This window comes from Schistocerca nitens, chromosome 7 (genome assembly GCF_023898315.1).
Source record: "Schistocerca nitens isolate TAMUIC-IGC-003100 chromosome 7, iqSchNite1.1, whole genome shotgun sequence".
Lineage (NCBI taxonomy): Eukaryota > Metazoa > Arthropoda > Insecta > Orthoptera > Acrididae > Schistocerca > Schistocerca nitens.
This window is the reverse complement of record NC_064620.1, coordinates 332,528,304-332,554,223: the sequence shown is the minus strand read 5'-3', so window position 1 is coordinate 332,554,223 and position 25,920 is coordinate 332,528,304. Positions and strand designations below refer to the sequence as shown.

General features: G+C 45.1%; 1 protein-coding gene across 1 annotated transcript in view; it reads left to right on the top strand.

The window, feature by feature from the left end:
• LOC126195606 (E3 ubiquitin-protein ligase TRIM9) overlaps positions 1-25,920 on the top strand; it is a 182,329-nt gene that overhangs the window by 56,680 nt on the left and 99,729 nt on the right. Inside the window, exon 6 of the mRNA XM_049934230.1 lies at positions 10,284-10,423. Coding sequence (XP_049790187.1) covers positions 10,284-10,423 — 140 coding nt within the window. The remainder of the gene's footprint in view (positions 1-10,283; positions 10,424-25,920) is intronic.

The window sequence follows — 25,920 nt, the reverse complement described above, 5'->3', positions numbered from 1 at the left end:
GTGTGGCGACTGAGATGTGTCAAAGTATAGGATGAAGACAGAATCATTATTGCTATGTGAAACATTTTCCCGCACATTACTTGTGAGCAATTTGATTTGATAATCCTTTTAAATCTGTCACATCAATAGGATTAAGGTGTCGTATTGTACGTATGCAAGCTACTCACAGATTCATTCTTTTATGGTTCTCGACCTAAACTCTGAATCTGGCTGATATCTTTGATTACGATAAATGCCACTTTTCCAGAATGAGATTTTCACTCTGCAGCTGTGTGTGCGCTGATATGAAACTTCCTGGCAGATAAAAACTGTGTGCCGGACCGACACTCGAACTTGGGGTCTTTGCCTTTCGCAGGCAAGTGCTCTACAATCCGAGCTACCCATGCACGTCTCACGCCCCGTCCTCACAGTTTTACTTCTGCCAGTATCTCGTCTCCTACCTTCCTAGGAGACGAGGTACTGGCGGAAGTGAAACTGTGAGGACGAGTCGTGAGTCGTACTTCGGTATGTCTTTCGGTAGAACACTTGACCGGGAAAGACAAAGGTCCCGAGTTAGGGTCTCGTTCCGGAACACAGTTTTAATCTGCCAGGAAGTTTCAATGCCACATTTAAAAGCGGCATGTGTTCAGATCGCTTTGAAGATCTCCACACAAATGATATTTTCAGAGTAGGTTGTCTAGTAGCCGGAAGCAACATTGTAGTAGTAAGTCCGACGTTACGATTGGTATTGGAGGGGGGGTTTGGGTGAGATATGCCCTTGGCCCAGCACTGCTGCAGGGTAGAAAACTTTTTGTAGTCCTCTGTCTTATACTCAACATTACAAAGGCAACATCGTGAAGCAACACTAGTCAAAAGCCCATTACGTAGCTATTTTGTGTAGCACAAGCTGTGGGCGTATCAGTTTTGTTTCCAAAAAACGATGGTTTATCACCACAGCTGTTACAGATATTATTGATGAGGCATTAACAGCTTCTGAGATTAAGTAAGAACTTGGTATCGCATGTTTTGAATGATACGAGCAAAGCATGTGATTCAATTTCATCGCACACCTTACTAGCAAAATTGGAAGTTTTGCGACGTACGTAATAACGCACTGGCAGTAATGGCATAATACACTGTCCAGTCACGTTAACTAAAGCACTTGTCAAAAGCCTGAATAGACGCCTTTTATAGTTCGGACCACTGTGAGACGTGCAGGAAGAGAGCAGTGAGGCTGTGGAAGGTACCGACATGGATGAGGAGCCATGTTGACACCAGTGCAATGATCAACTGAGCTACGTTTCTCGATTGAGGATCAATGGCGCGCACAGCCCGGTCGTGGTGGCCCTACACATTCTCGATTGGGCTTAAATCCGGGAAGTTTGGTGGCCAGGGAAGTACAGTGAAGTCACGTACAATTCGAGGTGTGTGACGCGTTGCGTTGTCCTATGGGTGGATGGCATCGTGCCGCGGAAAAACAAACTGCATGTGGCGGTGGACAGTGTCTCCAAGGATACGTGCATATTTGTATTGATCCACTGCGCCCTCCAGAAGCACAAGATTACCCAGGGAATGCCCTCTGGCCTGGATACTTCCGACGACTATTTCAGGGCCGTACATCTGTCAAAACGTGATTCGTCTGAAAAGCCCACCTCTCGCCGTTCAGTGAACGTCGGTAATTGTGAGCAACTTCCAGCCTTCGTCGCCAACGGTCAGCAGTCAGCATGGGTGCATGAACCAGGTGCCTGATGCACAGGCCCATACGCAGCAACGTTCACTAAACGGTATTTGAGGAGACACTGTTGATGGCTCCTTGGTTCATCTGGGCGGTCAGTTAGTCAACAACTGCACGTCTTTTCGCCCGTACACATCTCCACTGCCGTCATTCACACTTGTCGTCTATGGCCCATGTTCCATCACAGTTCCATCTGCGCCGATTTTGGATAGCGCCATTCTGTCATGCGTGGAACTCTTTTACCTTGGCGGCACGCGATCAGTTTAGTAACTTAGCCGTATAGTAATTTTTTCCAACCTTGGACCGAAAACTAGTGATCATGGTCTTTTGGGCGTCAGATAAATCGCTTCATTACCGCAATACTACAACGAGTGCACTGTTTTCCGCGCTCCAGATACGCTTTATATACTCTCCACTGCTAGTGCTGCCACCTGTCATCTGTGAGTGATTATTGCACGTTGGCGTTGAACGTAAGCTGTTGTCACATTCATTTGATTGGGCCTAGTATTTAGGTAGCAGAAGACAATTGGAAAATTCCTGGCAGATTAAAACTACGTGCCAGACCGAGAGCCGAACTCGGGACCTTCGCCTTTCGCGGGCAAGTGCTCTACCAACTGAGCTACCCAAGCACGACTCACGCCCCGTCCTCACAGCCCCACTTCTGTCAATACCTCGTCTCCTACCTCCCAAACTTGCAGAAGCTCTCCTGCGAACCTGTGGTAGAGCACTTGCCCGCGAAAGGGAAAAGGTCCCGAGTTCGAGTCTCGGTACGGCACACAGTTTTAATCTGCCAAGAAGTTTCATATCAGCGCACACTCCGCTGCAGAATGAAAATCTCATTCTAGAAGACAGTTTGTCTCATCAAAAATAGGCATTCCCACAATTTGAACTGAGAACTTGAATACCACAGATTAATATTCTCGAACCCTGCGTATTTTATTACTGTGATTAAAGATTCATCCGATTATGTGGCTCAATCGTTTTGCTCTCCTCTAACAGAATACCACGTGATAAAACAAAGCTTCTTTTGGCGTATTTATTGTTTGATTGCCGACTTACGAAAGATTTCAAGCACTTTTTTTAGTGTAATAGCTTTCCATCGGCTTGGGTAGCAGCACTCCAATAGGAGCGCAGATGAAAGTGCTTTGGTGGTGTTACCAAAAGTTTGACGCTATCCCTTGTACGGGAGCGCAGAACATTCAGTTCAATGATGTACCGCCGCACTCGCTCTCTCGCACTTATAAAAACATACAGAGATGAGGAGCACCTTCTGACTGGCGCTAATGACCTCCGCAAGACATCGACAAGAGGTCAACGACCGTGAAGGCGAGAGAGCTAGCGGTCGTATACAGAGCCGGCAGTCTTCCGGTGATTCCGGCCGGCGCCGCCAGGGTCGCAGCTGTGGCGTCGGCTCATCGCTTGTAAGGCGATATGTATCGGTCGGGGATTAGCACCGGAGATGCAGACGTAAGCAACATGACCCTCCTTCAAAGGCTTCACTGCTGAAGGCTATGTGATCACAAGACACACACACACACACACACACACACACACACACACACACACACACAATCACAAAGAGAGTGAGTGAGTGAGAGAGAGAGAGTGAGAGAGGGGGGGGGGGGGAGAGAGAGAAGGGATGACATCATCGATAAGCTTTATCCTGGGTAGGACGAGACACGAAGAATCGATGATATTCGACGTCATTCTAGGATTAGGGCATGTCAAGATTTGTACGGGACTAAGAAGAAGCTACAGTGCCGAAAAAAGGCTCAGTCGTTTCTTTAGACAGCACAATGGAAAAAACGGACATCCATCATACTTGAAGCTTCCAGTAGTGGACCTGTACCTTTCAGCAAATGAGAAGCATTCAGTTAAGGACTGTTCGAATAGTAGGACCTAAATTAGACAGGTGAGGTGGAGTTTACGGCGAAAATTGTCAATACATGTGATCTGGCAACACTAAGGATTTGGTTAATATTGGTATAGAAATAAGGAAATAAAAGAAATTTGTGCGTCTACTGAGCCTCTTCGCTCACCCGATAGTGGAGTCGACTAAAACAAGGAGTAGCTGATACTGGAACAAGACACACCCCACTGTGTTCTGCGCAGTGGTTTGCAAAGAATATGCAGGCTGTCCCGTCGATCTTGGAATAACTTTTTGTGAAGAAGCAAAATAACGAATGTATGAGGCAGATATTGTTTAGCTTCGAGGGGGACAATAATAAGCATCATTGTATCTCTTGCCTCTTTGTTCGTTACGAGAATATGAACAATTGTACATCTTTTTCAAGCAGCACCCTATCTTTTTTAGTTAGTATTCCATTTTTCCCCCTCAGCACATGTTCAATAACGTATTACATATTCACAACATTCTACATAATAAGAAACAGAAACGACGATCTTTAATACTACTTTGTCGTACTGTAAACCACTGCGGACACGAAATGGTTGAAAGGTGCTGAAAAGTGGTGATGATGGACAGTGGTACAGTGGTCCAAGCGATGGATGAAAGAATTCATCCCTGCTTTCAGTGTTGCCTGGTGAAGTGAACTATGTAGAAACAATCACGACACTTCCCTTCATCTTCTCTGGAGTCTTTGAAATATCGTATCCCTAAGGAAAAAAAGCCGAGAGGAGTTGCGTCAGTAGTCTAAAGTAACAAGGCCAATTACTGTTCCTCTACGACCAACCAGTCTGCCAGGTTACCTTCGGCTCAATAAACGCCATACACAGAATTCATTATGTCCTGGACATCCACCGTTTTGGTACCACATAAGCGTTATTGATCTTAGCGGCTTTTCATTCAGCAGACGAGGAAGAATTAACTTGAGAAAGTTAGCGTGTGACCCGCTGTTCAGGTTACCATAGGTGACATAAGGGCTGATAATAGCAGTACTGAACTGATCATCTCATTTAAGACATTATCTCGCCATTGAGTTTGATCTTCAACCTCTTAAAACAAAGTATGTTTTCACTCGACCAGTATTGTACGTTCTTTGTTTGTACCTGTTCTTTGTTTCGGAAGGAACATTCATTGCTAAAAACATCGGAGATGGTGTTCTGGCTAGTGCGGATTTGCTTCTGTGTCCACTGGAGGAACTATATATGATTCTGGAAACGACTCCCGTGCAATTGCATAGTACAAGGTCCAGTCACGTTAATAGCACCCCTCTCAAAAGCCTGAATAACTACTTTTTGTAGCGCGGATGTGCAAGAAGAGAATCAGTCGGATTCTGGAAGCTACTGACACGGATGTAGAAACATGCCTACTGTAGTGTCTTGACCAGCTGCGCGAACGGGCCGATAGAGATAGTCAAACAGATTCTCGATTGGGTTTAAATTGGTGGGTGTGGTTGCCCGGGGAGTATGGTAAACTGATCCTGGTACGGTTCGCACAACGCACGTATCCTGCGAGTTGCTTGACACGCTGCGTTGCCTGCTGGTAAATGCCAACGTGCCGAGGAAAAACAAATTTCATTTAGGGATGAACTTGGTCCCCACGGATAGATGCAAACATGTGTTGGTCCATTGTGCCTTTCAGAATGACGAGATCACCCAGGGAATCCTACGAAAACAATGCCCAGGTCGGAACACCTCCTCCTCCGGCCTAGACCCATCCGAAAGATTGTTGCAGGGCTGTACGTGCCAAAGACGATCTGTTGCATGGAGCACCAAATGTGATTCATCTGGAAAGGTCCCCTCTCGCCACTCAACGGAAGTCTAGTTGCGGTAATGGCTTGCAAATTCCAGCTTTCGCAGCCAATGAAGAGCAGTCAGCTTGGGTGCAAGAAGCAGACGGCTGCTGCCGAGACCTATACCCAACAACGTTCACTGAACGGTCGTTGGGGAGATACTGTCGATAGCCCCGTTGTTCACCTTAGTGGTCATTAGCTCGAAAGTAGCGCGTCTATTCGCCCGCACACATCTCTGCTGCTGCCGTCATTCACCCCTGTCGTCTGTGACCCGTGTTGTGCACAACAGTTCCCTCTGCACCGGTTTTGGACAGCACCATTTTGTCATCCACGGTATACTTTAACGATGGCGACATGCGAACAGTTTGCAAATCTAGCCTTTTCGGAAGTGCTTCCACCTTTGCCCCGGAAGTCAATGATAATGCCCCCTAGGATGTCAGATAAATCGCTCCATTATCGCGTCAAGACGACGACTGCCCTCTTCTCATCGCCCCCTCCCCCTCCCCGTTCCCCGCGCCCGACCCCCCCTCGCAGCCCCATACACTTTAAATATCCCCCTTCTGCTACTGCTGCTGTATGCCGAGTGATTATTAAACGTTGGCGTCGAACATATACGGTGGTCGCATTAATGTGAAAGAACCGTCTAACTATGGCACTGGTAACGTGTTAGACTGCGACGTACAATGGTTTTAGCAGCAGAGTGCTCACGTGCGTATTCAATGCAGCAGAAGCGAGAACACATAACTTCGGTGGCTCCATCCGTGCTAGAGATACGACTATCTCGTTGCCTTTGGTCGAAACTCCCAATCTGTTGAAGCACCACTACAAGACGAGAAAATTATCGTTGGTTGGGAAGATGGGTTCTAGTCAGGAAATCGCCCTGTTTAGACTTCCTTTCCCTTAGCAGCATTACGGCTATCTTCAACCACAATAAAAGTAATGATGCAGTTTTTAGTCCAGGACAGCCTTTCCTGTGCACAGCATATCTTTTAAAGAGCATGTTCCAGTCACGTTAATGTGACAACCGCCCACGTTTGAGGTCAACGTACAATAACTACTCAGCGACGGCAGATGGTAGCACTAGCAGTGGAGTGTATATAAAGCGTGGCGTGAGTACGCGGAAACAGTGCAGTCATCGTCGAAATGAGGAAACGGAGCGATTTATCTGATGTCCAAAAGGGTATGATCATTGGCTTTTGGGTCAAAGATGGAAGCGTTTCCTAAACGCCGGTCAAAGTATACCGTGCGTGTCAAAATGCCGCTATCGAAAACCGGCAACGAGGCAACCGTGGCACACCACGGGCCGTGGATGACAGGGGTGAACGGCAGCTGTGGGCATGTGTATGGGTGAACACACGCGCAACTGACCACCTTGATCGATCAATAGACTATCAACAGTGTTGCCGCAACGACCATTCAGCGAACGTTGCTGCGTATGGGCCTCCGCAGTAGGTACCTGGTTCATACACCGATGTATGTGTGCATGGAGACGGGGACGTAGAAAAATGGCTCTGAGCACTATGGGACTTAACATCTGAGGTCATCAGTCCCCTAGAACTTAGAACTACTTAAACCTAACTAACCTAAGGACATCACACACATCCACGCCCGAGGCAGGATTCGAACCTTCGACCGTAGCGGTCGCGCGGTTCCAGACTGAAGCGCCTAGAACCGCTCGGCCACACCTGCCGGCGGAGAGGCTTCGTCCCGCCATAGCCCTCAGTGCTTTACCATCCCACTAGGCCACAGCAATCCACCCACTTCACCGCCGCCCCAACATAACCCATGGTTATTGGGCCGTCCGCGCTGTAAAAGGTAATTATTCGATCTTTTGACAGGTGATTGGACAGCGTACTACAGTACTGTATACTACAGTTGGTGTACCTTGAACTCACACAAACCTCCATTTGTGCGTCAACTCCTGCAAGTCGACGAGTTACGTCATCCCGGTTATCTGTTCTGCGTGTCACTACAGGAGAGTAAAAGTCTGTTTTGTGTTACGTTTCCAACAAGTCATGTTTACGTGAATTGTACGTCGTGATGCCTTTCTGAACTGGTGGAATACCAAATAAAAAACGTACGGTGCTATCTGCAAAAGACCCACTGCTATACGTATCTTCCTAACAAACAAAGATACGAGAAAGGCAATCATATTGGTTAATTAACTTCTCATGGTTGGGATTCACAATCACATAATATTTCTTAAAAGACATCATAGTCGCCGTTGACTGTATAAAATATTTATTGTCACTATTGCAATTTCGGCCTTATGGCCATTTTCAAGTAACACTGCAGTAACTTTCCAGTGTTACTTGAAAATGGCCATAAGGCCGAAATTGCAATAGTAACGATAAATATTTTATACAGTCAACGGCGACTATGATGTCTTTTAAGAAATATTGGTTATTGTTACCCTGGTAATTAAACAGCGTTTGGTCGATACAATTTGTATGCTGCCTCTGAACAAAAAAACTTTTTGGGGTGGTCAAGGTAAGTGGGACGCTCTATGTATTGATGTGGAATCAGGATAAAGAGAACAAAGAAAAAGTGTATATATCATGGAATCCGCGATACAAATGATTTCAGCCTCTACTATGCACGACAAATCAATGTTAAATAAAAGCCGACTTCAGTTACAAAATGCTTGTTTGTTGATTCTACAGGGGTCCGCTTTTGAATCATGTGGCCCTGTCTTTCGGTGCTAATTGTAGTCACAACATACCTTGGCATTGGCTGTAGAATTTTTGTATGCGTGTTACAGAAGTATTTCTATGATTATATATGTCTATATCTTCCGTGGTCGTTTATCATTGAAGGTAAACTCTTCTAAGTTGGTTAGCTGAGACGTGTTACTTTTCAAATATCTTCCCTTCAAATCGACGACCCGACCCGTTTGCCGGCGCCTTCTTCGTGACATTGTGGTGTACCTGTTTAGCTCAACTGTGTCATGTGACAGCTAACTTTTCCGCGCATGTTCTGAACTAGTGAAGTTACTGTGTAAAATTTTTCCAGGCCATTGTCGCTGAGCTGTTGTCATTGGTAGCGACACAGGCAGAGGAAAACAGGAGAAATGTTTACACAAATATTATTGCCGTGACGTAGAGGTGGCTTCCGGATTCCTCGCGCACCGTGCTGCATATTTGCATTCTACATAGCCACGACGCTCTAACTGGGGGCACCAGAAGATCCTGAAAAATGAACCCCTCACAGATGGGTGAAGAAGAAACACGCTATCTGATCGAAAGTATCCTCTCACTTATTAATAGACGTTAACAAGGAGTGTGTCCGACCATTGCTTCTATGACAGCTGGAATTCTGCTGGGGAAACTTGCAGTGATGTGTCTGGATGTCTGTGGAGGAATGGCAGCCCATTGTTCCTCAAGAGCAGAAACCAGAGTACGCTGGGGTCTGGAGCGAAGACGATGTTCCAACTCATCGCAAAGCTGTTCCATTGGGTTCCTGGCGGAGCTCTGGGCACCGTAGTACATAGCAGGAATGTTATTTGTCACAAACCATTCTCTCACTGAGTTTGCTTTATGACGTGCATTGTCAGGCTGATAGAAACAGTCATCGTCTTCGAGCGTTTCCTCTACAGCACACAGAACACAATGCTATAAAATATGTTAATAGCCTTCCCCATTTATCGTTTTATTTGGGACCATACCCTAACCACAGAGATCAATCTCATGCCTTAACACCACCTTCTCCGTACTTCACTACATATAAAGGCATTCGTCGAATCCTAACCCTTCCATTGGTGCGCGATAGACTATAGCGTGATGCATCACTACAAACTCGTTTCCAGTCATCCACTGTGCAGTGGTATGGCTCTTTGGACCACTTCAAACATCACTTAATACTGAATACTGAAATGTGTGGCTTACGAGGAGCTGCTTGACCATTGTAACTCATGCTCTCTAACTCCCTACGCACAGTCAATGTTCCGCCTGGACTGCTGGTAGCACTCTGGAACTCACAAGTGATTCTTTCCCCTAATTTCATGCCTTTCTTTTTTTTACACAAACCTTTCGCAATGCTCGACAGACCCTGTCCTTCATTACAGGAGGTCTGCCTTGCCTTGATTTATTTAGCTGTGGTTGTTCCTTCGCGTTTCGATTTCAGAGTCACATCAACAATCAATTTTGGGTGTCTTTAGGCTTGAAATGACCCCGATAGGTTTGTTACTCAGGCGACAGCCGGTAATTATTCCAAGTTCAGAGTCGCTGAGGTCTCGTGACCGACCCATTCTGCTATTACTTCTCTACTGAGAATAGAATACACCGTGCCTGGTTTTAGACTGTCGGGTCCGCCTCTCGTGAATCTGGTGATAATGAGTGAGGTGGCGCAGTGGTTAGCACAGTGGACTCGCATTTGGAAGGACTACGGTTCAAACCCGCGTCCGGCCATCCTGATTTAGGTTTTCCGTGATTTCCCTAAAGTGCTCTAAGCAAATGACGGGATGGTTCCTTTGAAAGGCCACGGCCGACTTCCTTCCTCTAACCCAGTGTGACCGATGACCTCGCTGTCTGCTCCGCTCCCCTGAATCAACCAAACAGCACCTAATGGTAAATTCTCCATTACGTAGTCCTGATAGTTTTGATCAGATAGTGAATGAAGAGGAACGCAACGCGTCCTGACAACCTAGACGATTTCACATTATTTGGTTCTATGCATGCAGCGTGCTCGTAGCTGATTTAAATCTAAAGTGTGGAGCACATTTCCCGTTTGGTCTCAGTCCGGTTTTCGTGCTTGATTGTTAACAAGAGAAACTATTACAACTGTGCAGCGTAAATCGGTAACAGTATATCACCTGTGTGTTTCCAGTGTGCACTGTGAATGCTGAAGTTGACTTATTCTCGTGTTGGTTTCGGCAGCTCCCGCGGCGCCCATCATCATTCCCGAGGAGTGCAGCGCCGAGAACAACAGCGTGACGGTGGCGTGGCAGCCGCCGCCCACCTCCTTCGTCGAGGGCTACGTCCTCGAGCTGGACGACGGCAGCGGCGGCGAGTTCAGGGTGAGTGCCGCCAAGCTCTGCCGTCACGCCCAGGAGGCCGCGCAGCCGCCGTGTCATCCCCTGCCAGATAGGGGCATTAGGGTGCGGTGTGGAAGGGCTTAGGATCAACACATGTCAGCCCTTGTCAGCGTCAGAGCCCCTGCTTCCCATTCAAGTAGTTCCTTAAAAAAAAAAAAAAAAAAAAAAAAAAAAAAAAAAACCTGACAGTACCGAGAATTGGACCTCTGTCTTCAGCAAGGAAATCAGGTGCACTGACCGTTAAGCTCTCTGATCTTTGGTTTCTTGTATTTGTAAATTTCTGTAAATGTGCAAGATCCGCTCCTGAACTAAACCTCAATGCGTCTTTCTCAGTATAGCCACGAGTCCGTAGATGGTGAAGCAGGAGCAGTTGAGCTAAACTCAGCTTGTTTTTTTTACGTGAGACAGCAAGGAAAGAATTACTCGCTCTCGTGTTATTTTCATTTTATTTTATTTGGTGCCATTACAAGTGACCTACCACCTTGTTACTAAGACAGGCCGTATTTTCACAATATGAAATGTGAATCTTATTCTCCTCATATAAAAGTGGATGCATGTGTGTTTGTTCCACATCTCCTCCTAAACCACTGAATCGATTTCAACCAAACTTGGTACACATCTCACTTACTGTCTGGGAAGAGCCACTGTGGGAGTAAGAACCACCTACCTCTCAGACGGGTGGGGATGACGGTGGAAAATAGGCTTAGATGACGACTCGTAAATAACCACACTATATTCACCCACTATTTGAGAATAAGAGCACTTGGTAACTTTCAACAAATTTTACGCATAATTTCAAACGTATACGAGAATTTTTCTAACTAATACCTACTCCTAAATGATAAAAACGAAAAAAGTTTATCGCTTATTACATTATCACTGTTCATCCATCAGGCACGACCTCCCAACTTGTTACTTCTTTAGTACTAACTCTGTTAGCAACGTATTTTGCTGACCATATTCGCATGTGCCACTTAATATACCTGTAAAATTATATCGTTATGCGGCACATAGTCCAAGAGGCATGACGTCATAAACATTGATCTGCCTGAAAATAAAACTGTAGGGCGAAATTCGCTAGAGATATAGGTGGAAAATGTGTACAATATTTGTGAAATTTGTTAAAATATGAAATACGCGTGACACGTGCATACCCGGGCAAACCACGAGTAAAAATCTCCCCCTAAACCCTTGGATCGATTTCCGTTAAACTTGGTACTCATATTACTTACTATTTGAAAAGAAATACTGTGAGAGTAATAACTGGCAACCTGCTGTTGGGGTGGGGGCTATAACGTGAAGCTAAAAGGGAGATGCAGGGATGGACGTACAGAGAGGGGAAAGGAGAAAATGGACGAGTGTGGGAGGGAGGAGGCCGTGGACAAATAGAAGGGAGGGGGAAATGGACACAGAAAGGGAAGATGAAGTGATGGACGAGAGAGGGTAGGACTAGATGATGGAAGTAGAGGGGAGGAGGAGCAGATGGATAGAGGCGGATGGTGCAGCTGGACAAAGGGGAAAGAATGGAAGGGAAGGGGCGGATGGACAGGGAGAGTGGGAAGGAGGAGACCGACTAATAGAATTGGAATAAATACATACCCAGGCAACGCCGGATACTCAGCTAGTATTTTAATAACAGTAAAGAATCTTTAATAACTCCTAGACTCCCCCTGCCACTTGTTATGTTCAAAGTGGCTTCTTGTTATTAATATTTGAGACAGAAAAAGTAGCTGTTACACGCTTGCATGTCGGGTACCACGGCGTGTATAACAGCTCTGCTAGATACACTCTCATGCAATGGCCGGTTCGTCATACACAACAGCTCTGCTAGATACACTCTCATGCAATGGCCGGTTAGTCATACACAACCAGCGCCATACGGAGATAAACGACGCGACCATTCTCCTTCGCCACTTGCCGACTGTGCAAATGGCCTCCCTATTCTTTGCAGTACCACTCTATATTACAGCTCATGATAGCAACTTATCCACCTTACGTAACGTCCACATATAATGCTAAAAGTGGTAAATAAATGATGCCAGAAATAAGATGTCACTAATGGTTTTCAAGAGGATGTCAAGTTAAACGCTTTTCAGCCATCAAATTTCCAACCTTTTTTTATTTGGCAACCAGTTCCAGCGTTCATCTTCAGGCCCCTGACCGACGTCTAGGAAGAATCACCTCGGTTGTGATCAAAACAGGGACCAGGAATATTGGTATTACTCGACATTTGCTACAGTGATCACTTCAACCATAACCTGCCGACTGAGTCGACAGGTAATGGTACTCAGTCGGCAGGTGATCACTGTAGCAAGTATCGACTAATACCAATATTACTCAGTCGGCAGGTGATCACTGTAGCAAGTATCGACTAATACCAATATTACTCAGTCGGCAGCCATCAGTGATCACTTCAACCATCACGTGTCGACTGACTCGGCAGGTGATGGTTGTAGTATCGGCTAATACCAATATTGCTGGTCCCTGTTTTGATCAAAACCGAGGTAGATTCTTTCTACACGTCGGTCAGGGGCCTGAAGATGAACGCTGGAACTGGTTGCCAAATAAAATAAGGATGGAAATTTGACGGTTGAAAAATGTTTAATTTGACATCCCCTATCGAACAACCGAGTCCCGTAACAATCTCTAAAAGATGGACATACAGAGTCACTAGCAGTTTGGTTTAGTTCTTCTCGGAGAGTCTCCAGATGGGCTTATAAGGGAAGGGAGGACTGTCTGGAAGGCTAATTTCTGCCTGAAAATTGCAATAAGCATTTCAGGAATGTGGCCATTTCCTACATACAATGACTGACACCCACTTTTCTTATTATTTATTTATTTATTTTTATTTATTTATGCATTTATTTTACCTGGCAAGATTAGGGCCTTCAGGCCCTCTCTTACACCTAACCAGGCATACTCAGATTGAACGAATTTCAGTTTGTACAGAACATTATGGACATACCACGTGTTATACAGTGTTAATGTTAAAGAAAAAATAGAGATTATAACTGTAGTACAAGGATAATTTCAACAATCAAAAAATAATTATAACAATCAAGAATAATAATAATAATAATAATAATAATGCCTATGTATATGAAAGTAAACATATTTTTCTTTTATGAATGTCAGCCCTATTGCTAGTTGGGAATTTTCTCTTTATGTTCTTGCAGATTGTGAGTTATTCACATCGAGCAGAGACATAAGAAGATAGAATGGGGTGAAAGAGATATAGAAGAGGTAGCTAGGTTAGAGGAAGAGAAATAGGATGGTAAAATTCGAAGCTATGATGGAGAGGAGAAAGAGATGAGAGGGGCACAACAATGGTGGCTATACCGTCCCTAATATGTAAGTTTTGAGTTCCCTCTTGAATGTTGAGTGGTTCTGGATAAGACGCAGATCACAAGGCAGCGCGATCCATAGTCGTATGGCTGAGATGGAGAATGACACGGAGAAAGATTTTGTGTTATGTAAAGGTACAGCCAAGATGCTGGACGTATCCGATCTGGTATTGCGGTTGTGAAATGATGGTAGGTGTTTAATGTGAGAAGATAAGTATTGGGGGCACCAGTGACTAAGAAATCGATGAAGTAAGCACATCGTGTGGAGATCGCGTACCTTATGTGGGCGCATCCAACCTACCTGGGAGTATGAAGGACTGATATGATCATACAACCGTATATTGCACACGTATCAAACGCAAGCATTCATCACAAGCTCGAGGTATCTCGAATTTTCACTATTTGTGCCGTGTTGAACTACATCACAGTAGTAAAGATTATGCAAGACTAGTGTTTGGACTAATTTTTGTTTAACATGGGTTTGAAATATTTTTCTAAATTTTTGGATTGCATGTAGGGAGGAGAGCGATTTCCGGCAAGCTGTGACTGTTTGTTATTCCCAGTTTAGGTGTTCATCCAAGATTATTCCAAGGTCTTTTACTGTTTTTTGGTATGGTAGTTGGGTACCATTGAGGAGTATCTGAGGGACTGTTTAGCGAAAGTACCGGCTGATTTTTAATCCATAAACTAGGGACATTGGATAATAAATTAGTCATACCCAGGAGCCATCACGCTAACACCTTGTATGACCGCCAGGAGCAGAGCTACTGGTATTCAGTTCGTCGAGGTCGGGGATTCACAAGTTTCTTCAAGCATGCTGAAATTACTCTTTGATGATTAGATTTCGTAGAGTTATCATACTCTGCGGATGAACCTTCCTGGCAGATTAAAACTGTGTGCCGGACCGAGACGCGAACTCGGGACCTTTGCCTTTCGCGGGCAAGTGCTCTACCATCAGATCTACCCATGCACGACTCACGCCCTGTCCTCATAGCTTTACTTCTGCGACGATCTCGTCTCCTACCTTCCAAACTTTGCAGAAGCTCTCCTGCGAACCTAGTTCACTTGCTCGCGAAAGGCTAAGGTCCGGAGTTCGAGTCTCTGTCCGGCACGCAGTTTTATCTGCCAGAAAGTTTCATATTAGCGCACACTCCGCTGCAGAGTGAAAATCTCATTCTGTAAACTCTGAGGATGTTGATTGCTACGTTTCACCCACTGTTCACAACAGTTCCAGACATTTTCTGTATTGGGTGATCTAGTGGGCCAGGCAAGGTGGGCTACGGTGACTGAGTGTTTGTTAAACCAGGAATGAAAGTGCAGAGTTCTGTGAACACCTCTGTTGGAGGACGGAAGCGCCCACAGCTTAATCGTCAAGCAGATGTAAGAGAAAGGGTTAGATTTGGTTACCAAGAGTTTTGTAATAAACGTTCTGTTTGATGTTCCTTGTAAGGTAAATGAGTGAGCCCAAGTATCGGTACAAAAAACAGGTTCAGAGTTATCTAAAAACTACTCCCACTTGGTGAGTTTACCGCCTTATTGGGCTGTTGTAGCACTCGACTCTTTGTGTCTGAAGAGTGGAATTGCACTCGGGTGGGTGAGTGGCAGTGGTGATGGGCCGAATGGCCGTGTGGGAGCACTGCTGACAATAAAGAAGACTTTGTTCAGTATTGATACATGCTCCATCATGGCTTGGTGAGGCAAAACATGCCTCACTCGGTTGACCCTGACCGGCCCTGATATACGGTCGCTGGCTTCCATGCTGACGAGAGAATGGTGCGTAGGCACCCCGCAATGCTGACAGGAGGTCCATCGACGACCGGTAACCAGTGCAGGCCATGGTCACGATGTCAGCTGCACACTCCTCCTCCGTCGTTGATGACGCCTAGGACGGCCCCTCGACTCCATATGTGGCCACTGCAGCGGCGTGTGAGGATTGCTGCTTGCGGGATCCGACCCGTTGTTCACTGGCAGGAGTGAGACAGCGGCTGCAGCTGTGGCATCGTGTCCCGGGGAGTGAACTCAGCGCTGGCGGCAACAGGAGCGGACGCAGGTTGTCAGTGCTGTGAGGAACTTAGTGCTGGCAACGGCAGGCACAGTTAGGTCTGAAATCAATGGCTGCTACCGGCAATGCTCAGTTGTCTGCTGTCCAGTGTGTCCCTGGCACCCTGGGCTCTGGCGACGAGAAGCGCTACTGCCCCAAAATCCAGACGTATTCATATCGCAACGAGACGCGTTTGTTTCATTTATTCTGACCCACATGTCGCCATACTGCAGCTAGAGTTCGTGCAGAACACTGTGACCGGCAGATACGCATACGCCGGGGCACGTGTCGGGAGAGCGGTAGTTGTAAATGTTTAGTGGAGCCCCTGCAAACCCACACGTGCATGGTCACCATTAAAAAAGACCCACTACCACCTCTGCTTTGATTAGTATCTAGAAAGAATTCCGCTGAAAATGCTATAAAAGCAGCGGTATATTTTCGCCTATTTTGTTAACTATTTCTAACTGTCAGAGAAGTGTCACTAGTGGCGAATTTTGAGTAAAAACTACACATTTCTCTTGTTGCCGTGTTAAAACTTACCCTCTTTTGGTAAAACACAGCAGAGTTTATACAGTCTCACCTCACTAACATTGCGAGAGAATTCTGAGGCTGGCTGGTGTGGCCGAGCGGTTCTAGGCACTTCAGTCTGGAACCGCGCGCCAGTTACGGTCAGAGGTTCGAATCCTGCCTCGGGCATGGATGTGTGTGATGTCCTTAGGTTAGTTAGGTTTAAGTAGTTCTAAGATCTAGGAGAATGATGACCTCAGATGTTAAGTCTCATAGTGCTCACAGCCATTTGAACCATTTGAGAATTCTGAAATAGTCGTTTAGTAAGTTTATTAAATAAAGAACTGAGGAAAAATAAGGTTAGTATCTGAAGCAAATCTTCAGTACAAAATAAACGTGTTCTCCCAAAACATAGAATTTCTTGTTTGACTGGCTATCGATGACTCTTAAAAATCACATTCTCTCATCGAAAAAATCTATAGTTAGTAGAAAAACACGCTAGGTAATGAAGATTTACTTAATAATTATACCGAAAAATACTCTCCTCCTTGCATGCTATCATTTGCCAAAATCTCATTTCGATATCTCAAACCGTTTATGAAATATGAGGAATGTTGTGGTTATTTCACTCTCGCTTTATCGCCAGCGCGGCGCGGTCGTGGGTAAGTGTGCTATAGATCAATTTTTCGAGATTGGTGGCAGATATGGATCTCCACCCATGTGTAAAGCAAAATTCATTATGTTAGCTAAATTTCATATGCAGTATTTTTTTCTTTATTGTTATTTCACTCCGCAGAATGGGGCGGGCTGGCAGCGGCACAATATACCACTCTTCAGCCAAGAGAGTTACAGAGAAAACGTAGACAAATGAGAAAATAACACATACATAGAATCGTATAAAGTGATGAATAAACAAGAACAAAAATAGATGAGTATAAACGGTAAATTTAAAAACAACTTAGACAAGAGCCACACACGCATGCAGAGAATGAACACTGTGAGTCGACACGAAAACAAAGAAACACCACAGTGGGAACACAAATGAATAACGCTGGCGACACTGTTGGTGCTGGTGGAACGTGCTACTGCACACGGCACTGGAGTAACACTGACACCACAACGAAAACGTTAAAAATCACTGGACTGAAGGAGACCTACCACTGGGTGAAGGGAGGAGGGGGCGAAGATAAGGGGGGGAGAGAAGGTAGGGGGAAACCAGGAGGGGGCAGATGAGGGGTTAAGGAAAGGAGCTGGAAGCCCAAGGGGGGGGCGGGGGGTGACAATGAAAAACGAAGTGTTCGGCATCGGAAAAGGAGGAAGAAGGGGCCCTGAGGAGAAGGGGGGAGGGAAGAAGGAGGGATTAGATCTGGTAGGAGGGGTAGATGGAAGGCACAAGGACATCATCGGGGAGGAGTTGGTGGAAGCCACATTGGGCGATGGTATGGAGCGTGTGGTGATGGAGACCACACGGGAACTATGGTACAGGTGCAGCAGTGGGCTAGGGTGGGAGAGGATGGAGGAAACCAAAGGAGGGAGGGGGGATTCAGTTTGCAGGAGACATATAGGATTCGTATTCGTCATATGCAGTAACAGTAACAGTAACATATCATGCAAAATACATCAAACGCAAAATCATACTTCCTATTTTTCATTGCAAACTTTTTCGAATCTTGCGCAGTGTCTTATTTTCACGTAAATATTTTTTTTTTTTTTTTTTTTTTTTTTTTTTTTTTTTTTTTTTTTTTGCTGAACAGTTTCTGTCAAACCGTTTGAAGAAGATTGCAGGGCGTGTGCCTCGATTCTGTCACCGCCTACCTGTCGGAAGGTGGCAGGCAGTGTCGGCCGGCCCTTCCGAACAAACGAATGAACTCGCTCAGCGCTTTGGAAGAAAATTGGTCACTGCGCATTGGCCACTATATCCTGCGCGGACTCTACCAGCCTGCGGCTTCTGATGCAATACTTCACACTGTCCTTCTCACTAGTTTTACCGAAACACTTGGTAATGATACTACACGTAATTGACAAGAAGCAAAACTGCAACTCTTGCTACCGCACCTCATGCTCCAAGTCAGCCACTGTATAGTTTCTGTGCTGTCTGGCTCAGTAAACGTGCAGCTTTACGTGTCACTTTAAGAAACAGTGGCTTTTTGGGAGGCACACGAATCCAGCTATTTATTACAAGCAGTTCCCTTCGCTATGTTTGCTGAGAAGCTGGTTGATGGACTGACATTCTTTCACAGCAAAAAATTTCTTTCAGGTTTGATTTTGATTTTCCTTGAGAGGAGTGACACTCTCTTCTGTTCCAGTCCATTAGGATCATATTACAGCCACTGGTCTTACGTTGTGTTACATGGCTCTGTGGGATAGACTATTCCCACTGTAAATGTTGGACGGTTCAACGTTGCTACTCAAGAAAATCTGGCACGTCCAAACACGATAGCTGATTTCTGCCATCTGTAACGTCTCAGTGTTTGTTGTTGATACGCATCAAAGTCAAACCGTTCAAATGGTTCAAATGTCTCTAAGCCCTATGTGACTTAACATCTGAAGTCATCACTCCCCTACACTTAGAACCACTTAAACCTAACTAACTTAAGGGGATCACACACATCCATGCCTAAGGCAGGATTCGAACATGCGACCATAGCAGCAGCGCGGTTCCGGACCGAAGTGCCTAGAACCGCTCGGTCGCAGCGGCCGCCCATTCAGACCGTCTCACAACATTTATTTGCGCCCGTTATATAGCGATGGCGCATGTGACAAATGCTGATATGAACCATATACGCTCACATCCTTTTTACTTTCTTTATTAATGTTAGCTACTGCTGTCTTTTCAGTGTCTTAACCGTTTGATAATGACTTAAAGTCGAAATTACAATTGTCCAAATTATAATGAATATAACAGTCGATGGCGAAGACGGTATCTTTTGAAAAAGTGACTTTGCTATGTGTGAGGGCGTGCTGAAAAGCAAAGCCTCCGAACTTTTTATACTGTTTCGATATCGGATGAGGTACGCTGTTGACTTTCCCGCTTCGCTGATCCAAGTTGCAACTCACCGCTGCTAGCTGGCTCCGAACTGTAACGTGTAATACGGCAGTGTGTAACGTAATGCTGTTGGAGCGCGAGAAAGAGTGAGGTGTGTTAGAAAATGTGCTGCCAACTGAATACCGTAGAAGAATGAAAGCTATGCACAGTGATGATTGTATCAACAGAAGAAATTTGCGATTTTGGGTTGTTCGTGCTCGTAATGAAGGAAACGGTGGTGATGATCACAACGTGCGTTACAGAGCTCGGAGTAGACAATCGCGTAAGGCAACCGACGACAATCATCGGAATCGGGTTGATGGACTCACAGTGCTTATGGATGTTGGGGTTGTGGTGTGTTTGGAATTCATGTCTAAAGGCAATACAATAGGACCGTTGCTATTCACAATATACATAAATGATCTTGTGGAAGCCGGCCGGTGTGGCCGTGCGGTCTAGGCGCTTCAGTCTGGAACCGCGTGACCGCTCCGGTCGCAGGTTCGAATCCTGCCTCGGGCATGGATGTGTGTGATGTCCTTAGGTTAGTTAGGTTTAAGTAGTTCTAAGTTCTAGGGGACTGATGACCACAGATGTTAAGTCCCATAGTGCTCAGAGCCATTTGAACCATTTGATCTTGTGGATAACATCGGAAGTTCGTTGAGGCTTTTTGCGGATGATGATGTAGTATATCGAGAGGTGGTAACAATGGAAAATTGTACTGAATCGCGGGAGTATCAGCAACGAAGTGACGCATGGTGCAGGGAATCGAAATTGAATCTCAATGTAGACAAGTGTAATGTGATGCGAATACACAGAAAAAAAGATCCTTTATCATTTAGGTACAGTATAGCAGGTCAGCAACTGGAAGCAGTTAATTCTATAAATTATCTGGGAGTAGGCATTAGGAGTCATTTAAAATGGAATGGCCATATAAAATTAATCGTCGGTAAAGCAGATGACTGAAATTCATTGGAAGAATCTTAAGGTTCTCTGCTTCGTGATGACTGGGTGTTGTGTGATGTCCTTAGGTTAGTTAGGTTTAAGTAGTTCTAAGTTCTAGGGGACTGATGACCATAGATGTTAAGTCCCGTAGTGCTCAGAGCCATTTGAATCCTAAGGAAATGCAGTCCGGAAACAAAGGAAGTAGGTTACAGTACACTTGTTCGCCCACTGCTTGAATACTGTTCACCGGTATGGGATCCGCACCAGATAGGGTTGAAAGAAGAGATACAGAAAATCCAACGGAAAGCAGCGCTTCGTTACAGGATCATTTAGTAATCGCGAAAGCGTTACGGAGATGATAAACTCCAGTGGAAGACTCTGCAAGAGAGACCCTCAGTAGCTCGGTACGGGCTTTTGTTGAAGTTTCGAGAACATACCTTCACCGAGGAGTCAAGCAGTATATTGCTCCCTCCTACGTATATCTCGCGAAGAGACCAGAGAGATTAGAGCCCACACAGAGGCATACCGACAATCTTTCTTTCCACGAGCAATACGAGACTGGAATAGAAGGGAGAACCGATAGAGGTACTCAAGGTACCATCCGCCACACACCGTCAGGTGTCTTGCGGAGTATGGATGTAGATGTAGATGTATAAAATGTGCACGGTACTTCGAGACCCTCGGAAAACTGGAAGGACGTATTCGACAAGTTCGTCCTTATATGGAGTACCCACTCCTTCAACGTGACGCTACCAGACTACACACGAGCGCAGCGAAATCTGCTACAATCCGACGCCTTGGGATCACCGTCATCGATCATCTACCGTACAGTCCCGACTGGGGCCCATCTGATTTTCATCTGTTTCCAAAACGTAAGGTACAACTTCGAGGACTTCAAAGTGAAGAGGTGCAAGCAGAGGTGAAGTTGTGGCTCCGTCAAACATTCTACCAGTGACTGTATCAACAAACTGGTCTCTCGTTGCAGGAAATGCGTTCGTCGCCGGGGTGACTATGTTGAACAATAAATATGTGGGCATGAAGAAAAAAAATGTAGAATGTTAATAACAGTTGTTTTGTTTAAAAAGGTTGAAGAGCTTTCACAAAAAAAAAAAAGAAAAATAGGAGGCGTTACTTTTCATCAGGCTTTCGTATATCAACACGCTTGTTTGCAACCTCATCAAATGAGAGCTGACAGCAGTATTCGTTTACTTAAATAGAATCAGGGATTCTTTGGGTATTTCCATTATGATATTACGTTTGTGCCTCAGCGATAGCGCACAGGGACACGTGTTATATTTCTTATGCGGCAATTTTCCCAACGGGTACCTCATTCGACCTGGACGTATTCAGTCTTTCACGATAAAATATTCCGACACTTTAATGGGTGAAAGCTGACGGGACAATAAAGCCGGAGCGAGACGCCACCTCATTACGCACTCTACCGGCACGAGGTTCCGCTGCGCTATTCATATGCAGGAGGCGGGCGGATAGCTGGCCTTCAAGAAAGAAGACGCAGCGGCGCGGAATTGATCGGAAGGTGCGTAGCCTTTGCGTGTAATCAAAGCCGTGATCAATGGAAATGACAGGGCTCCGATAATAGGAAACCGGCGTGAATACCGTTAAAGATATTATCTGCTTTCTGCGTGAAGGGAGTGCCGCAGTGTAGAGCGGTACCGTGTAGAATAAACAAGGCTTCACGGGATGGTCCTCACTTATTGTTGGATGATGTAAGCTGTTCTAGTGCGGCATGGAGGGGGCGCACTAAGCTATAAACGAGCGGCAGGTCTGACTTGAAGGAGGGTGCCGCAAAGAACCGACTCATAATGCAGCACAGGCGGCATTAGATTCCGGTCTATTATCGCCATCCAAAGTTAGAGGTACAAAGTGAACATTCGGGGTGTCGAGATAGTATTCAAAACTTCTAATCACCACCAAAAACACAATGATGTGGCATAAATTTCACTGAGACCAAGAAACTGGGCAAACGAATCAGACTGGTAGTAGGGAAGGCGAATACTCGACTTTGCTTTATTGGGAGAATTCTGGGAAAGTGTAGCTCATCCATAAAAGATACAGCGTATAGAACGCTAGTGCAACCCACACTCGAATACTGTTAGAGTGTTTGGGATCCCCACAAAGTCGGATTAACGGAATATATCTAAGCAATTCAGAGGCATGCTGCTAGATTTGTTGCCGATAGGTTCTGTCAGCACGAGGTGCTATCTTCATGAACTCAAATGGGAATCCCCGGAGGGAGGGCGATGCTCTTTCCGCAAGGCACTACCGCAGACATTCAGAGAACCAGCAACTGAGGACGACCACAGAACGATTCTTCTGCCACCAACGTACATTTCACGTAAGGACCATGAAGATGAGATACGAGAAATTAGAGCTCATAGGGAGGCATTTCCGAGGCCGTTTCTCCTTCCCTCCATTTGCGAGTAGAATATCAGAGGAAATAACCAGTAGTGGTACAAGGTACCTCCGCCATCCACTGTACGGTGGTTTTCGGAGTATATACGTAGATGTAGATGTGGATGACTTTCAGAATATGACATGGCTGCTAGTTCTCTACGTAGCCACAAGTAGCCAGCCTCTGTAACCGAGCGGTTCTAGGCGCTTCAGTCCGGAACTGCGCTGCTGCTACGGTCGCAGGTTCGAACCCTGCCTCGGGCATGGATGTGCGTGATGTCCTTAGATTAGTTATATTTAAGTAATTGTGAGTTCTAGGGGACTGATGACCTCAGATGTTAAGTCCCATAGTGCATGCGCCACTTGAACCATTTGTAGCCACAAGTGGAATTTGTGTCTTAAAGAAGTCCACTAAAGCTCACGTATTTGGACCTCCATTTTTACTGTTGTCAGTTTGATGGCACTGTATTAGTTTGAGCCACAATTTCGTCGTATCCCGTTAACATCGAAGGACTGACAAATAAGAAAATCCTTTCTTCAATAAAAAATGGATTATACTTTAGGCTTTTATGTATACTTAATCCTAATCCGATAACGAGTAAGTCATATAATCCACCAATTTTCTGTTGTTTATGCCCAATATTACAAAACGGATTTTTAACCAGTTTACTGATAGGATAGCCCAAATAGCCGAACACGTGAAGCGCCCTCTTCCGTGACACAGCACTAAATCGAATCCGCCCAGCAGTGTGGAGGCCACACTGGATTTAGTTTTTAGGTTGTTTTCCACATGAAACTAGGTGAATAACGAGCTCTTACTCACGTCTCGCCTCAGATAGTCAATATGCACACATTTAGAGAAACGGAATCATACTTGAAGAAGAGGTTTTCACTACACGTAGGCTGATGGGGTATACGCACAAATTCCGTCCCCAGGGAGAGGCAAGGGAGAATGGGGGAGGGTGTTGGTGTCAGGAAGGGCATGCTACAATCAAATTACCATTTAAGATGCTAAAACCATATACCAAAAGCCGATCCCGTAGAACAACTGGACAGAGCAAAGAAGAAGCCAATTTAATGATAAATATATACTTTCAACTAAGAATATTAATTGTGAATTGTATTTTAGGGCAAGAAATCAGTATTGGTCCAGAATAAACTGGCCTGAAAGAAAATCTTTATTAAAGTGTATAGAGAAGAACATTTTGCGCAATAAGTTCATGGATACAAAAAATATGTTACTGCCCCTGTACGTTAAGATGGGCCTAATGAAACAGTACATGAAAGCCTTACCTAAATATGTAAAATGTTTCCACTCACCTAAAAGACGTCTGGTTTTTTTACTTGACATTTTAAAAATGACGTTCGATTCTTACTGTGAGTCAAAAATTGCTACGCACGAGACGGAGGCTTGGGTTTATTCAGTGAGGTGAATACGGAATTCTAAGACAGCAGGAAGCACCCACATTAAATTATAACGCTGCTGTTACAGCCAATATGCACTTTGACGAGTTAGTCTGTTTGGTGAGCCTGAAGATTTACGTTTTTGAACGCTCACCTCGATTCTTCACTCCGAAAATTTAGGTGAGTTCAATGAAGTAGAAGGCGAGGATAGACTTCATAGTGATGGATATGCGAGTGTCGGTATCAAGGCCGCTGGAGTACCTGTGCGATGGGAGACTGCTGCTGTTTGAGAATGAATTCTCGCTTTTCTGCGGAGGAGTGTGCATTCAACGAAACCTGCAACTGGAAATTCAAGGGGAATAAGCTATATTAGGTTCTATAAGGGAAAGGCGAAAACGAAATGTAATTCAATCGGCAAACAATTCACACCTAATAAACATCAATTTTTTATGTTTATTTGGTAAAACACTGAAGTATTGAAAATAGTATTATGTTACACTACAATTAAGCTTCTTTTTGTAATTTCCTTTCCTAGTTAATGACGAAATCACATAGTCAGAGAATCCTCCTTGATAAGAAAACAACCGAGTTCAGATAGGGATTCACTGCTGAAAAAAACTGTACAAGTAAGCTATTACGTAACAAAAAGTATATGTTGTCAGTGGCCTATGTAACTGACGACAACGACGCTGTGGACACTGTGTCCTAAAGTGAACTGTGGTGCGCCTCCACAGCACGACATGTGTCTGTCACACAGAGGACTCCTCGAAGGCTAACTGTGAGCTACTTGAAGCAGAATTGGTGACTCCAGTTTAACGGTTGATGAAGTGATGCGCTGACCGTACACACTTCCGTTGCTATCAATCAGTGACACCTAACGAACAGAATGAAACTGCAGTCATTCACCCTAAGCCAACAAAAGCACCTCCGAGGAGTTTGGTATTCTGACTTTCACCACAGTCTATGAGACCGATGATCACCCCAGATTTGGGAATCATCGGATACTTAATTCCACTTTGCTGCGGCTGTAAAACGCAATACATATAGACGAACGTAAACACAATTGCCGGCCGGAGTGGCCGTGCGGTTATAGGCGCTACAGTCTCGAACCGGGCTACCGCTACGGTCGCAGGTTCGAATCCTGCCTCGGGCATGGATGTGTGTGATGTCCTTAGGTTAGTTAGGTTTAATTGGTTCTAAGTTCTAGGCGACTGATGACCTCAGAAGTTAAGTCGCATAGTGCTCAGAGCCATTTGAACCATATGTAAACACAATTACTGCGTTGCCGAATCACCAGGTTTAAAAGTTATCTGGCATATTTGGTCGATTTTGAAATAGATAGCACCCAGTTGCATAATTTCTACTCCAACATCGCTCACCGAAATAAATTTGCCCTCTGTATTTATGTATAAAAGCCTTTCTACTTTTAGATAATTATTTTCGAGGTGTATTTTGAAACGAAAGTTCCACCGTCAGGGTTTTCGATATTCGCTTGCGGCTTTTCGTTATGACCTTGTGAAGCAGTCATGCTGAGGAAGAGTCTCAAGTGAATAGTGGACATGCTGACTACGAAACTTTCGTTCCGTAATACATATTGGAAATAAAAGTGTAAAAAACCGAATTTCTGACAGTCCACAGAATTTCATTCTTAAATGTATATCTTGGTCGTTTCCGTTGATACCCCTCCGGGTTTGTTTTCCTTTAAAGACTGCCAGTGGTTCAGCATTCCCTGGTTGCTTTACGGGCTCCGCACAGCAGTGGGGCTGCCAACTCACTGCCTCTCAGTCTGCAGGATTTGCCTTCC